General features: G+C 49.0%; 1 protein-coding gene across 3 annotated transcripts in view; it reads right to left on the minus strand.

The window, feature by feature from the left end:
* Positions 1-16,482, minus strand: part of LGR6 (leucine rich repeat containing G protein-coupled receptor 6) — a 153,702-nt gene that overhangs the window by 50,911 nt on the left and 86,309 nt on the right. For all 3 annotated transcript variants that reach the window (XM_038162413.1, XM_038162412.1, XM_038162411.1), the window contains exon 5: positions 1,490-1,705. In XM_038162413.1, coding sequence (XP_038018341.1) covers positions 1,490-1,705 — 216 coding nt within the window. The remainder of the gene's footprint in view (positions 1-1,489; positions 1,706-16,482) is intronic.

The raw sequence follows: 16,482 nt of genomic DNA on the forward strand, positions 1-16,482 counted from the left end.
GTTCTGCCAAACACTTGTGATCCCACAAAAATGTAGCATCGTGTCCCACAGAGCCTGGCAGGATCACACATGTGTTCCCTTCCAATTGTATGTGGTGGGACATTATTCCCTCCCTTGTGACCTAATGGTCAATGACTTTTATTTCTCAAGCCTGCCTGGTTAATTAAGGAGTTGCTTCTTGCCCACAGTATGGGACTAGCCGGAATGAAAGCAGCATGCTTTGGAGGCTGAAATGAAACCCCAAATGTCAGCTCACCCGCTGAGCGAGCTATTAAAGCTGACTGAAGTGGTTGCATTATGGTGGCCAGGGGTTGCCTTAGAGAATGAGCACTATTGTGGGTGAAAACTACTTTTTTGATTTTTCTCAAGTTGCTTTTTGCTTTTCTCCTAAATAAGCCTTTATGCTTTGTCTAAACAGATGAATTTGATGCTTAATAAAACTCTGAACTGTGCTTTGTCCAAGCACTTTCCATGCTGGATGGGCTCAGTAAACACTTTAAATTTTGAAAGGGAAATAATTGCTAAACTTTCACTAAGGCATTACATGCTGAGGTTACTTAACACCCTGCTATCAGTACAAATTACCAAACTAGAGGTGGCATTTCATGTGGATAGAGGAGCTCTAAAGCATTTGGCAATCACACCCGAACTTGCTAATCAACACCAAAGAAGTAATAAGCATCTAATTTGCACATGTGAAGTTCCTTTTAAAGGGAAGATAATCTGCAAGCCTCTGTGGATAGAAAGGATGCCCCTCCAGAGCAGCTGCCGAGGGGTCAGCTCCCTTTCTGCCGGAGGTTGTGGCTGGTTCGGTGTCTCACTGCCCGTGGAGGGAGCGTTTCCATCCCGGAGCAGCGCTGCTCTCCCCAGCGCTGGCTGGGAGATGCCAACAAGGCGGGTTGGACAGCAACCACCGCAGAACATCTGACCTGCAGATGTACCACACTCATGCAAATAAGCAGGCACTGGCTTGGACAAGGTGTTGGCGTTAGACCTTTGGTTTAAAATCGTATTTGGTAAGAAAAGGGGGTGAGGGGAGGAGAGGGAGTGAGCTGGTATGTTTTGCAAGAAATTAAAATATTACTTTTTGACCTGACTGCAGATTGTTGCAATTTAATTATTTTTTTTCATGTTGCTAGAAATTCCTGTAGTTTTAACACAGGGATTGGAGGGAGGAAAAAAAATAAGAAGGTTTTTAATGCTTGAGTCTTCAAGGAAAATAATCTGGTTTTTGTTTGCAGTTACTGATTTGTCTTTAATATAAAACATTTCTTGAATTATATCAGGGAGCCTTCTAGCGCTTCACTGAAAAGAGGGGAAAATATGACAAAAACCAAGAGGCAAATTTAGCATTTCATATCAAATGAGGGGGAACAAACCCTCTGCCCCTCGCCCCAGGGGGAGTGAGCAGCAGGGATTCCCACAGCAGGAGAAGCCCCTGGGCAGCACCTTGTCCCAGCCGAGGGAATAAGAAGTGGAGGAGGCTTACAGCACCACGAGGCTGCTGAGGTTCTGGAAGGCAAAATCGGGGATGTGCCAGATCTGGTTGAGGGCCAGGGTCATGGCCTGGAGCGCTGGCAGGTGGTTCAGGGCTCGCACGGGGATCTCCGTCAGGGCGTTATCGTCCAGCCACAGGTGACGCAAGGAGAGCAGCCCCTCAAAGCTCCTGTCGGGCACCACGGAGATGAGGTTTGCGTCCAGGCGGCTGGGTGGGAGAGAAACAGGATGGGGATCAGTGAAAGCCCTTCCCCAGCTGTTGAGCAAAGGGAGCGGGAGGGATTGATGGCCAGGGAGATTGGATTGGGTTGCAAATAGGAGATGGAAAAATGGCCAGGGAGATTGGATTGGGTTGCAAATAGGAGATGGAAAAATGGCCAGGGAGATTGGATTGGGCTGTAAATAGTGATGAACATGAGAAGGTGTTGGTGATGCTCCCACCTGTGTTGGGAGATGTCTGCCTGTGGAAACCCAGGGCACTGGGAATATTTCTCTGGCTGCTCTGAGGTGTCCTGACCCCCAGAGGAGCACTGACTGTGACCCTCATCCATGGAGAAAGAATCCACAAAAGTGTGAAATAGATTATAGAGAGCAGTGTAGGTGTATCACTTGTTGAGAAATTGAGGTTTTGGGATTTTTAGTGTGTTGTGGATGGAAGCAAGATGGAGGGCACAGGGTGCTGTCCTGAGTTTCTTCTTCATGCTTCTTCTTCCTCCTTCTCCATGGGTTTGGGTGGCACTCTGTACCTGGGCAGAACAGTCTGCATTGGGGCTCTTTGGGATCAGTTATTGGGTGAAAAGGGAAAATAATCTAGGTGTCAGTTCCTAATTGCATAGTTTAGTCTTAAAAGACCTTGTAACAAGAGATTGTTGGCCATTTTGTGCATCTAATGAAAAGCTGCTGAACTCACAGTAGTGAGACTGTTTTACTGATAAATAATGAACACCTGAGTCCAAACACGAAACTACTGTCTCAAGTGCCTTCAATCCAGACACAGAGAAACTGATATCTGCCCACTGCCAAGTGATGCCTCAGGTTTTGGCTTTTCTATTTTTCAGATTCTGTGCTGCTTTAGTGTGTGGGTCCGGGCTTCACACTAGGGGATGGTGAGCTCTCTGCACAGAGCAGGGAGACAAAACAATTCCTTCTCTAGCTGAGGGCCAAGGACAGGACAAATCCTCCAGATCTCAGGCCCAAGAGCACAAACAACGTGGGCTGAAGAGAGAAAAACAAGAAGGATGGGACTTCATGGGCTGGAGCTGTAATTGGACAATTAACCCCAATATGCAAATAGATTGAAATTTATAAAACTGAGAGGCTGTCCATTTTGTGACCATTTTGGGTTCACCTGGGGCGTAGCCCTGGCTGGACTCTCGTGCTGCCCAAGGTGGATCTATTGAGGCCTTTTAATAAATCCCGACTTTATTCTTTAGCTCTGTCTAGTCTGTGCTCTAGGTCAGCCTTCACAAGGCATCACAAGGGCCATCCCTCCTTGATGCTCATTTGGTGCTGCCAGCTGATGGCAGCTTCTGAAGCACCGTGGTTGGGCTGAGTCCCTCCAGGTGGCCCCTGGGCTTGCAGCTACCCCTTGAACTTGAGGCATCCAAGCTGCATGTCCTGGGGCTGGGCTTGCCATGGATCTGCCTGAGCAGTGCCAGCCCAGGCTCACCCACGGGTGTGCAGGACACCAGACCTGGAGCCACGGCCCCATTCCAGAAGGAAAGGACCTGTCTGGAAACGGGAAATGTGTCACAGCCCTGCTCGGGGTCCCGTGTGTGATCCCAGCCACCAGGGGTACCTGTGCAGGAGTCAGACCCCGTGTCACGGGGCAGGAACTGAGCCTGTGCTCTGCTATCACACTTTTGGGCCTGTCCTCCCCTTCATTTGCCAGTTGCTTCTTTTTAATCACCGTGGAAAGCTTAAGGCTGTTGAATTTGAGGTTTAATTTGCTGAGAAATTTTAATTTTGAACACTTGTTTTTGTTTCAAAATAGAATGACAAGCCAAAAAAATATTAAGGTTATTATGAAAAAAAATTAAAAACTTAGGTTTGGGAATCATCTCTCGAAAGACCTTTTATTGTAATGATGGTGAGCAGGATACAATGTGTTATCTGTAGATTTTGAAACCAAATTATAAGAGGAAAATACTTCAGTTTGGATGAAATACCAGGAACCAATTATACAAAATATTAATTTCCATCCACAGCCAACAGAGCTTATTTTATTTTTCCAAGCTATCTAAGGCAGAGATCTCTGAATTCAAATTGCAAAGAGGAAGCACTTTGTCTCTTATCAAAGCATGAGAGAAGGAAGTTAACAGAGCTGTCATGGCCCAGCCCTCAAATCAATGACCCTCCAGAAAGGAATGTGGTAAAGAAATTAGTATTCTTGACTATACAAAGTAATATTTTTGATGAAAGTTGAACACTAGAGCAAACCTCCAGACACTGAACCCCCCAGGTACAACCCTTCTTCAAAGAGTACCAACACTTCTTAATTCATGGAACACTGCAATGAACTGCAGGAGGAGACCCAAGGCCCCATCACGAGTGGGAGCAGGGGAGAGGCTGGGTGCAAGCCTTGCTTTCTGCAAGGGGGTGTGGGTGGTATTTCCTGGGGGAAATTTTCAGATAATCCTGGGAAACAGACCTTCCCTACATCACAAAAAGAAGCATTTCCTGCCCTGGCTGGCCTGACCTGGATGGACAAACCTGGAGATTTATACCTGGTTAAGAAGTGCAGTCAAACCTTCCTGAGATCTCCTTCAGAAAAAATGTCCTTGAAATGCAGAGTACAAGCTCTGGTACAGCATCACCTTAGACTGGAATGATAACCCAGGGTGGGTTAAGCCCCTATTCCATTACTCCCTTTTTTCCATATGAATGTATTAACCTCAGAGGGTGGGCAGGCCCTGGCACAGGGTGCCCAGAGCAGCTGTGGCTGCCCCTGGATCCCTGGAAGTGTCCAAGGCCAGGCTGGACGGGGCTTGGAGCAGCCTGGGATAGTGAAAGGTGCCCCTGCGTTGGCAGGGGGTGGAACTGGATGGGCTTTGAGGTCCTTTCCAACCCAAACCATTCTGGGATTCTGTGATTCTGTTCAGTTGAGAGGATCACAAAAGCACATCACACCCAAAGCTCCATTCCCACAGGTTTTGTGTCCTTGCTCAGAGGGACAACACAAGACAATGGATTTTGATTTTTCCTGTTGAGAGAGTAGGCATTGCAAACTCTGCCCCAATTTACTTACTGCTGCCCCAACTACAAACAAATCAGAGAATAACATCATTCATCTTCTTGAGACAACTCCAAAGAATAAAGATAAGAAAAGCAAACCCTGCAGCAGCTCAGAGTAAGGCTAAGGATTCTATTTGAAAATTTCATCAATATGTTTTGGGACAAACAAGAACTTTTTGAGCAAAATTAAAACTTCTGCATGAAATGTTAGTTTTTGCTTAATTTTTTTTCCATTCCTTCCTCAGCATAAGAATTGTGTTAAGTTTTGGCATCATAAACTGTTAAAATAATAATAAAAAAAGCAGCACTGCTTATTTTTCCCAGAGATATTCCTTTCATCCAAATCCCTATAAGTTTAATGAAAATTGTTTTAAAGTGAATGCTCAGTTTCAAGTTTAATTAATTAAAGAACAGACGATGAAAATACCCATGAGAATAGTTATAATTTCTCAAGCCCAAACTGAGCTTTCAGAAATGTAGATGCTCAACCAGAGCCAGGGGCTGGTACACCAGGCTGAGCTGGGACAGGGACAGGGACAGGAGCAGGGACAGGGACAGGGACAAGGGAGTGAGGTGGAGCCCATGGCTGTCCAACTTTCCATCCCACTTTGCTCATGAGCTCCTGAGTCTGACCCACAAAGGAGTTTGGTTTGTGATGGTGCCCCAGGATTTGGGGAAACCATGAATGCTGCTGGATTTGCTCTGTGGCTGTTTAGCAACACCAGGGAAGGCCCCTTTTCCCCTAGGGATGCCCATGGGTATGAGGAGTGCAGCACAGGTCCTTGGTGCAGGTTTTTGAGAGCTTGGATCCATCCTAGGAGTTTGTTAACACTCCTGGATGGCTTCTGGCTGTGGACATGCTGCAGCCTCATGTGTCCACAGCTCTGTGCCTCCACAGCTCGCTGTGGTGAGAGGTCACCTCTGCAAGGCTCAGATAACCCCACCTCTTCTGCTCCTCACTCTGCAGGGGCTGCCTGGTGACCTCCTGGCGAGGTGTGATGTGTGGCAGCTGTCCATGAGACACTCCCTGGGGTCACCTTCTGGGGAGGTGTTGGGAAGCTGCAGCCATGTGATTATTGCCAGTCTGCTCCAGAGTGTGGAGATCAGAGCTCAGATTCCTCAGTGGAGCAAAAGGGAGACTTTCTGCTGGTACAATGAGCTGGACCTGAGAAGCCTCAGAATCAGCACAGCACAGCAAGATGCACCTGTCTGGAGCCAGGTCAGTTAAAGTTAGGAACAAGGAAGTGCCCAGGTGAAGGCATTTCATGTGCAGCACGATGGGCAGGACTCCTTATTGCCTTTGCAGCACTGCTGAGGGGACACGGGCTCAGTGACAGCTGCATTCCTGGCACCAAGGGATGGTTAATTGCTCCTCAGGGAGCTGCTGGCTCTTTCTGCAATAGATGTGCATTCTTTCTAATAAAAGATGTGCATGTGGGGATTGCTAATTGCTATGGCTTTCAGACAGCTCTCTACTCTCTTCTGGAAGCAGAAAAGCTGAAGTTCTTGGCACAGAGTTGTTAGTAATTATATCAATTATACTAAACAAAAACCAACCCAACAGTTCTCTCCTTTCTTCAGTGTGTGACTCTGGCTCCGTAAATGTTTTGTGTTATGATTTATACCTGAGGTAATTGGGCTGATTAGTGGGTAAATGAGACAGCACAGGCCAGGGCTGGCTCCTCACCTTCCACAGAGATGTTTTAATCTTTATTTCACCAAATCACTCAGTTGGTTTTCCTTGCAAACTTTAACCCTTTGCTTGCTTGCAGAGGAAGATGCCTCTGACAGAGCTGCTGGATGGCTCAGGAGAGGGGCTCATCCCACGCCTGCTGTCGAGCAGTGCTATGGGTCTGAAGAGAGGATCACACACAGGGACTCCAGATGTCATCATGGCCAAGACTTCCAAATGACTTCATGGGCTCAAGCAAGGCTCTGCAGAGAGCCGGCCTCTCTGTTGCATGCAGAAGGAGGTGATTTTAAGTGGGACATTCAAGAACAACAGCTTATGAGAATCATCAGCAGCTGAAAGTCTCAGTTTCTGGCTTTAGAGCTGCATCTGCTGCTGAGAGTTACAGGGTGTTTATATGACTTCAACATGACACTGACTCAAGTCCTAAAAGTGCCTGCAGTCACCTCAGACTTGGGGGCTACAGGGGTAGTGAGAGAGGGAGCTGCCTGGAAGGACATCCAAAGTCCACTGCTCTGAGGCAGCTTGTGCCCTGGGCAGATGTTCACATCTGTGCAGAGCCGTGGTGGGAGGACCAGGTCAGCTCCAAATGTGAGTGTGCCTCAGCTTGCAGTTGCTTCTTTTGCTGCTGCTGTGGAGTGACAGCTTTGGGGAGGCAGACGAACCATGTGGAATCAGAAAAGGAGGTGTTTCCTTGGGCAGGACATTTCCAGGTCAGCTTCATACTGAGTTCCAGGGCTAAGGGCCAAACATGCCTTGGAAGAGCCCCTTCATTGCTTGAATGTTGTCTGTGTTTGATAAATGCTTGTGGAGAAATCAACTGCCTTCTTGTCAGGAGCAGTTCAGAGAGGATGGTGGCATCAGGAACACTTCTAGAAGGAGCCAGGCAAATAGGGAAGTCCTTTTCTGAGGAGAAAAGGTCAAGAGAGGAGGATTCCTCCTTTCCAATGAGCAGAAGACAAACCAATGCCACCAGTGCAGCCACTGGGGAGGTCTTGCCAGGGGTGGGGTCTGTGCAGTCCTCAGTGCAGTGAGTGAGGTTTGTGTTAATCCTGAGCTGATCTGGCATCTTGTGTTTTCTGTGTCATGGACCCAGCAGTTTCTGAGAACTGTCTTTTCCCAAGAAATGCTTCCAGAGTGTTTCAGAAGATGTACGAGTGTGTTTCTGAGCTGTTGGTAACATAACTGGCAGAATAATCAGAATAACCAGGGGATAACCAGAATCAGTTTCTCTGTTCCCTAACAGATGTGGTGCAAATGCCTCAGCCTATGACTGGTAGAGGCAAATTTACCCATCTTTTACCATTTCCTTCTGGCTGTGAAGGATTTAAAGGGGGAGCTGCAGCCTGGAAACCAACAGAAATGCTGAATACCATGCTGTCAGGACATGTTCTAAATTTTGCTACTGTTTTTTCCTTCCTCACACGCATCAGAGCCAGTGAGAGCTGTCTGTCTGCATGTCTTAGGACACTCATGTGCAGTAACTGGCCTGCAGCACAGTCTGGGGTGCTCCCCACAGCCCAGTCACCACAGGGCACTGGGACCTCAAACTCCAGCCCATCCTCCCAGTGTTTTTTGCAACACCTCGGGCTGTTATCTCCCTTGATAAAGCTGGAGGAGACTTGCCCCTGAAGTGCAAGCACTGAGTGGTGCAGGGCTGGGCTGTTCTCTCTCCAGACCAGGGAGCTCCTCTGTGGTTCCCTGTCCACAGCAGAACACAGGACACAAAGAAAGGACATTCTGGAGGGAGAGCTGTGGCCACTGAAGGTGTGAGAGCTGAGCCAGCAGCACGGAGAGGAAGCACTGGCTGCCCACCCCTGCCACCCCACCCCAGGGACACCAGAGAGGAGCTCACTGGCCCCAGTGCACACGTGTGTCAGCTGAAGAGAGCTGAGCTCACCAGAAATGTCTAATTGGTGCCTTCAGGCAGTCGTGTCTCTCTTCCTGTCTGAGTTTATCTTGAAAGGCTCGATTGAGTTACCTCCTCTCCCATAATAGGATCTAAGTTCCTTGTAGTAACATAAGAAGGAGATGATGTCATTGCAGCTCAACTTCTCCGATAACTTACTAATGACTGGGGCCAACACCTCAGCTCCTTTCTCAGGCAGAGCTCCCAGCCTGAGTCAGTAGCTGGCAGCTGAGCTCCGGGGAGCTGCCTGCACGGAGCTGAGGGCACTGCGAGGGAGGGAGGGCAGCTCCGGGGTCACCCTGCCCGAGGCCACTCTGTCCCCACTGCCACCCTGCCGGCTCCACACGTGCTGCTCCTTGTGCCTTGCTCAGCACTTCTGGGGCCTGACACACACAGGCAGCAGACTCTGGGTCCCTGAGCCTGCCCGAGGAGCCCAGGGAGGAGCAGGGCTCTTCTATCCACTGATACCTGCTGGGAGAGGACAAAGGCAGCCAGAGACTGCAGTGCTCACTGGGAAGGGGAAAACTGGGTTAAATTTCTACCTGCCTCTTGGGTCTTTGCTGCCATGAATGAATTGTAGATCCAGTGGGAAAATGGAGCTGTTGGAGTGGTCCCAGAGGAGGCCATGCTGAGGGCTGGAGCCCTTCTGTTCTGGAAACAGGCTGGGAGAGCTGGGGCTGCTCAGCCTGGAGAAGAGAAGGCTCTGGGGAAACCTCAGAGCTCCTTCATGTGCCTCACAAGGGCCAAAAGCAAGATGGGGACAGACTTTTTTGTAGGGTCTGTAGCAATAGGACAAGGGGTGATGGTTTTAAACTAAAAGAGGGGAGATTCAGACTAGATATAAAGAAGAAAGTTTTTACAGTAAGATGGTGAAACACTAACACAAGCTGCTCAGAGAAGTGTCCCTTCTCTGGAAGTATTTAGGGTTGGATGGGGCTCTGAGCAGCCTGGTGTAGTCAAAGATGTCCCTGCTCATTGCAGGGGATTGGACTAGATGACCTTTAAAGGTCACTTTCAACCCAAAGCACTCTATGATTCTGTGAATGACACATTATTGCCTTGTAGGCCAGCTCCTCCACCTGGCATCCCTGCTGTGCCACAGAAAGGCTCACAGCCCTCAAGCAAGACTCACAAGTGGTGCCTGGCTCCATTTTCAGCTGGAAACTTGTGAAAACCATCCCCGGCAGTGAATGGAGGTTCAAGACACAAACATGTTTGCAGTTGGCTGTGGAACAGGACCCGGTGAGAAAGTTTGCGAGGCTCTGTTTGGACTGCAATGAGTCTTCCCTCCTGACTCAATGGGGCATGTTTCTGTGGGAAGCTCTCCACGAGGGATGCTCAGGAAATGAAATCAGAGCAATACCCAGACTCCACACAAAGTGTCTTTGGTGTAGACAAGAGGGCTTTGTTATCCTCAGTTGCAAACACCTCCAAAACCCCTCAGGTCAGAACGGTGCAAGAAGGATTGCCAAAATCTCTGTGCAGCTATAGAAACTGCTGAAAGCTGGGCAGCTGTGCCAGCTCCCCGACCAGCCTCTCCCTGGGCCCTGGCATTGCCCCCTTGGCCATGGTGCCAGGCACAGGGAAATGGAGAAGGTTCAGGAAGCAGCTGGAGGCTGAGCAGAGTGGTTTAAAGCTCACCAGTCAGCAAGGCCTGCATATCTGGTGGGAACCATGGTGTTTGTCAGACATAGGGCAGCTGGGAAAGAGAAGGGAGCCCTTGGGACAGAAGGAGCAGGACATGCTGTGCTCTGGGGAGAGGGGCTCTGAACAGATCTAGGCATGCTGGAGTGCTGGGTCCAGCTCTGGGGCCCTCAGCAAAGAAACACACAGCTCTGTTCGTGTGTGTCCAGAGGAACTCATGGACATGATCCAAGGGCTGGAGCCCCTCTGCTCTGGAGCCAGGCTGAGAGAGCTGGAGGTGTTCACCTGGAGACAAGAAGGCTCCAGGGAGAGCTCAGAGCCCCTTGCAGGGCCTAAAGGGGCTCCAGGAGAGCTGGAGAGGGACTGGGGACAAGGGATGGAGGGACAGGACACAGAGAATGGCTTCCCACTGCCAGAAGGCAGGGTTAGATGGGAGAGTGGGAAGGAATTCTTGGCTGTGAGGGTGGGCAGGCCCTGGCACAGGTTGCCCAGAGAAGCTGTGGCTGCCCCTGGATCCCTGGAAGTGTCCAAGGCCAGGTTGGACAGGGCTCGAAGCAACCTGGGAGAGTGGAAGTGTTTCTGCCCATGGCAGGAGGTGGAACGAATTGAGCCTTAAGGTTTCTTTTTACACAAACCATTCCAGGACTCCACGATTCTATGACAGATGTTGCCAGTTTAAGTATGTCCATTCCTTGCTCATCTATCTCCAGTTTGCCTGAAGCTCCTCTGTGGTTCATCAGGAGTGGATGAACCACAACTCCTTACACACATGTGAGCTTACACACCAATGCTTGAACACCTGGGACCCATCTTCCTTTGGCACTGACATGGCTATTGTGTGGAACAGCTGTTGTCTCTCATTTCCATTGAGCCATCACCAGGGACACACAGCACGGCCTGGGTGCTCACGTGGGTGAGTGAGCTCAGGTTCATGACATTTATGGGTTATGCCATGACAAAGGTTAATGGAAACACATTGGAACTTCATGACTTTATGAGGCAGGAGTGTGGATGTGAGCTGTGATTGTTATTTCTTCAGTGCTCACCACGTGCCCAGGACACACACTTAGGGCAGCCAAGGCACTTCCTGAAAGCTCTTACAGCCTGAGATGGGAAGTGACAGTGTGTATGAGGAGGGTATGAAGGTGGAGTCAAGTTTTAATGTTTGTCAGAGTCTCTTCTGAGGGACCTCTGCTTATTGAAAGGTGGGTTCTGCAGTCACTGCAGTGTGGGCAGAGAAAGGGGGGAACAATCTGGGGAGATATGTGACCACCCTGCTGGAGTGCCATAGTCAACACAGAGAAGTTTGGAGGTGACTACAGTGCCTGGTGGGCACAGCCAGGCAGGAATAGCCACTGCCAAGCTGCTGGACAAGCACAGCTCCAAACATCCCCTGTGCTGGGACCTCTTCATTGGCAGCACAAATGGGAATTCTGGAGGTGCTGGGGCGTGGCAAGGGAGTCCCTCACCATCACCCCCTTGCAAGTGCTGCCAGCCACCAGCTCAGTGAATGGGGAAATTAGAAAGTGAAGTCTCAAGAGAGAAGCTGACATCAGGGACATGCTGGCCCAACTTAAGGTCATTGGGACCTGAATGACCTACTCTCTGCACATTCCAGGAAAGTATTTCAAAAGAAAGGAAGCTGCTGCTTTTACACATCATGAGCACAGATGAGGCAGCTGATGCAGCTGGGGCAGTTTCTCTGTCTTGTATCTCCATACACCATCCTTGGAGGAGATACCAATTCATGCAGACAGCTTTTTTTTCTGTATTATTTTCCAGTTCTTGACTGAAGTTTGCTAAACTTTTAGCTGTCAGCCTGGTAAACCACACAACACTCTTGTCTTCCTGGGAGAGGAATCCTGGGATCCTTCACAGCATTGACACTTACAAGCATGAGATACATGGACATTGCCTTTACATAAACTTCACAGCAACTCATTGCTGAAAAACAGCAAGTAATGAATGAAAAACAAATGCAGCAAGGATTTGTTGTGGCACTGCTAAAGTGAACTGCTCCTTGAGGATGATACATTCAACAGCTTGTGTGTGGTCATTAAATCTTCCTCTTAAAAATGCCATTGAGACCATTGTACTGGGATAACCACATTGCATTTCATGGTTTTTTACTGCTAAGCAGAAAAGAGACTAATCTGACCAGCTGAGTTCCTCCTACTGACAGGAAAAAAATCCATGTCTGTGATGTACCACCAGCCATGCCTCCTTTCTGACTTGCTCTGAGAACAGCACTTGCAAATTCAAATCCCTCCAGCTCTGGAGTGTAGAGAAATTCCTCCCTGGTTAGAGGGTAAGCTGCTCCTTGCATTTGTATTTTTGGGCAAGATGATCTCCTCTGGTAGATTTCTCTGAGGGCTACACAGATGTGGCTGAGCCATGTGCAGGGGACTGTGGGGAGCAGAGGTGCTCAGCCCTGCTTTGGTACCCCTGCCCTGGTGGGGTGTGTCAGCTTGGCGGGCTGATTTTGCTGGATAAAAGTGAGGGGTGGGGACAGGGAGATTTTTCTTTTGCCTTCCAAGTGTAGGAAAACCACATCTCACCCAGTCTTATTCACACAGAACTTGAAACCAGTTATAGGGTCTTTCTATAGCCAGAAGAGAAAACCAGATTCCTCCAGAGAGTGATTCATGCCCCAGAGAGGGCTCTGAGATAACAGAGATGATTCACCCTCTGCAGATGCTGATCATTTTCCACTGCTCCTGGGTGAGGTAATATCTAGACAGACACGGTCAGGGGAGACAAATCCACCTGGTTTGCCTGAGGGAGACGTGGGCACAGCAGAAACTTATCCAAAGTGAAGGAAGGTTGTGTAGTGAGGCCATGCTGGTGACTCAGAAGAATTTGATCTCCTTCCTGGCAGTATTTTAGGATCCTCCACCATGAGGGAAGGATCCAGCACCCCAGTCACAGCAGAGGCACAAAGGCACCACTCCCCTGGTCCCAGGTACTCAAATCCCAGGTACAAACCTGGCCCAGGGTTCTTTGTAGCTGTGCCAAACACCACGGTGGCTGATCTCCCCCCTGTCACCTTTGGGCTGCAGGAAGCTGCTTCTTGGGTCCTAGCAAGAGCACAGTGACCAAGATACAGGTTTTGCCCCAATAAAAGAGAGTGATGCATGCTCTGCCAAGTAGATTTACCAACTTTGGCTTTTGAAAATACATTGCTGCTCGTCATTGCAATAAAAATGGTTTTTGGAGGTACTGGGGAGCACACTCTGAACAGCATGGGGAGATGAGCTGAATGGCAAATAAAGCTGCTGGAACAGGAAATAAGGTCCAGCCGTGCACTGTTTCCCAGTCAGGGATACTCTTGAGCCCAGACCTGGGATTTGGATCAGGCCCTTATAAACAGAGGAACGAGTCCAAAATCGGAATGTTGAACTGCATTTGTATTCTAATGCACCTTTTTCTCCTCAAACCTGGTCTGATCTTGCTAAGCTATTGTTGCCAGTCCTGGTGACAAACACAGATCTCCAGTGGCAGCTCAGACTGGCTGGAGGGAAGAGCTAGGGCACGGCAGGTTGGAGGACAGCCCAAGGTATACAGAACCAAAAAAATGTTATTTGTTCAAAGTCTGTGCTGAAAATCAGTAATTCCTCTGGATTTGCTTTGTCATTGATGGACCAAATTATGAGAAGTGGCCTCAGGAGAAGACATCAGTCCCTTCCAGGGACATTAGCCCACCTGAAACAAAATTGTATCATCTCTTCCCTGTCTGTGCACTGGCTCAACTGCACAAGCCACAGGGGCCACTGTGCCATTTTCAGGTGACTCCCAAGCTGTGCAAGCTGTACCTGGGTGGTGGGATCATGGCAGTGCAGACAGAGAGGCTCCTGCTTCCATACAGCTTCGAGGAACATTAGGAGAAACCAAACTTCAGCAAAGATTCACCACACCACGGCTACAACAGTGCCTAAAAATTAACTTCAGTGCATCCAGATGTGTGGCACATCTGCCTGCAGTGTTCACTTCAACGTGGTAAAGTCTGCTCTTGGACCCTCCCAGCCTATCTCCTTTGTAGAAATACTGTTAAAGCCTGAAGTGCCAAAATGGAGATCAGGCTTGTGGAAACAGGAGTGGGGACTGAGCTCCCCTGACTCGATTGTGCTGCTGTCCAGAGCTGGCTGCTGGGAAGAGGGGCCTCAGGGGAAAGGGGATTTCAGAGCTGGGATGGGAAGGCTTTGAGCAGCCTGTGCCCTCACAAGTGGAAGGACAGCAAGCTGCTGACACTGTGATGCCCACCCTGGGCTCCTTTTCCTGCTGCAGGAATGCTTTCTGCTGCAGAGGTGTCCATAGCAGGGGAAATCCAAGGTCCTGTGTGCTCAGCAGCAGCAATCACCAGGGAAACATGTCCAGTCACTTTGCTTCAGCCCATCTTCTTACACTCCATCAGAGCTACCTCACTGCTCTTCCCTGGCCTCTGTTTGTGCTCCAGACTCTGTGGCCAGTAAGTCAGAGCTGAGGTGGGCTTGCCACAAGACAGCTCCTATGCCAGCAGGCTGTTAGTCACTGCTGTGCTGTACTGACTTTATAGCTATCAGTTTGTCTGTAGCTTTTATCCTCTAAACAACCCATGGAAACAACACCTTCCCAAAACCTCACAGCATCACGTGTGATTTATAGAGAAGAATATTGCTGTGAACAGCAAACTGTCAAATCTCAAACAGATCAAAGAAGTGAAATGAGGAATTAACAGACTGAGCTCTTCAGGCCATGTTGATTCCAAAGGAATTTTTTTCTTCCTTCTGTCATAAGAATTTATATGCTTGTGAGAATCTGATCTGGTGGGAAGAGCCTTCCTCCTTTGTCTACATCAAAGTCCACATGTTCTCAAATTGCTATAAGTCATTTTTTGCATTTTAATCTCTGGCCATATGTATGAAAATAATTACCTGCCTTAAGGGACAGGGGAGGAAGCAGCCCTTATTGCATTTCCACAGGAGTCCAAATGGTGGCAAACTAACGGGATGCAGGAAGTGGATAGTTTTAGTTAGAGGAACAATTAACCTATGTACAGGGAGTTACATGTCAGGCTGATTTAGCACTTATTGATTATGGGTCAAGCACAGCTGGAGTGAAATCAGAACATAATGGGAAATTACAGCTTCAGCAAACAGGAAAATGATTTCAGTATTTTTAAGAACAACATTTATGGCACAGTTTCTCCTCCAGATTCACCCCAGCTTGTGAAGGCCAGATGAGCAGAGGACAGCACTGCTGTCACACAGGGGTCACAAACAAGAACATGTCCTTGGTGGGGATGGTGCTGATGGGACCAGAGTGCTCCTCAGGGAGCCTGTGGCTGATTTCAGCTGGGAACAGCAGGTTTGTGGCACAGTGGCAGGAGAATTCTGCAAATATTCCAGAGGGATGCAAGAGTGTGATGGAGAAAGGGGAAGTAAAATGAGGGCAAGGCCAGGATCACAGGGAATGGGGCTGTTGCACAGTGGTACTGGCAGTGGGTGCCTCTGCGCTGGCTGTGTTAGCCACAGGGTAGCAGAGCGTGGCTGGCTGCAGGGGACTGGCACATGCTGGCAGGGAGGGAAGCAGTTACTTTGCTGCGCACAGGAGTTGCCAAGAGACAGAAGAAGATGGAGACACAGTCACAGGTTGTTTTCCTGGATGCCATCAAGCCCAACAGCAAGAGTCAATCCTCGTGGGATAAAGAGCTAGGGAATGAACCACAAGGCTTGCACCCAAGGGTTTGCCAGCAGAATGGAGCATCTTGCCAGGGGCATGAGAGAAGACCCAAAGTGCAGTGTGGAAAGGGGGTAGGGGGAGCTCGATCTCATGGTGCAGGATATTGAGACTTTAACTCTTCTGCCTGGCAGTAAATCCTCCCTACCCCCACCAGGCTGATATAGACAACACTCACCCTGAAGAGCCAGACACATGCTAAACACCTTCCCAAAATGCTGATCTGCAAGAAACTCCCAAAAAAGCTTTCCATAGGCATTTGAAAAAGAAAAACCAGGAGTTTATCTTGATCTCTTAATCCACCAGGTTTCTTTTCTCTCTGCTTTCTCTACCTCGACAAGCTTGGTAATTATAATTTATAGCACCTGCTCACTTTGAAATACCTTGGACTCTTTCTGCCTGGCAGAGGAACAGACACAGTGCCCATCTGCTTTAGGTAAGTGCTCACAAACCACAAAGTCGTTAATTAGACTGACACACGACTCTTCCAGAATGCACATGGTATGTTGTTACTGCACCTACAAACCACCAGCAGCCAGACACTCTGCCAGGGGATCACAACTGCATCTGAGCATTATGTAAGGCCTTGGCAGCCCTTGCAGGGCTCAGAGCATTGCCATCAGGTGTGCGTGTTCTTTCTAATCCTCCCCACCGGCCTTCCCAACATGCTTCCCAGATAAATCAAGCCTGCTGGGAAGCAGCTCCCCTCATACTTGGTAGGAGGCTCAGTCTCCAGAGCTTGGACTTTTCTTTTGAAATCCAAATTCCTCTTTGTATTCATCTAGAGAAAGCT

The sequence above is a fragment of the Motacilla alba genome, chromosome 26 (genome assembly GCF_015832195.1).
Source record: "Motacilla alba alba isolate MOTALB_02 chromosome 26, Motacilla_alba_V1.0_pri, whole genome shotgun sequence".
Classification (NCBI taxonomy): Eukaryota; Metazoa; Chordata; class Aves; order Passeriformes; family Motacillidae; genus Motacilla; species Motacilla alba.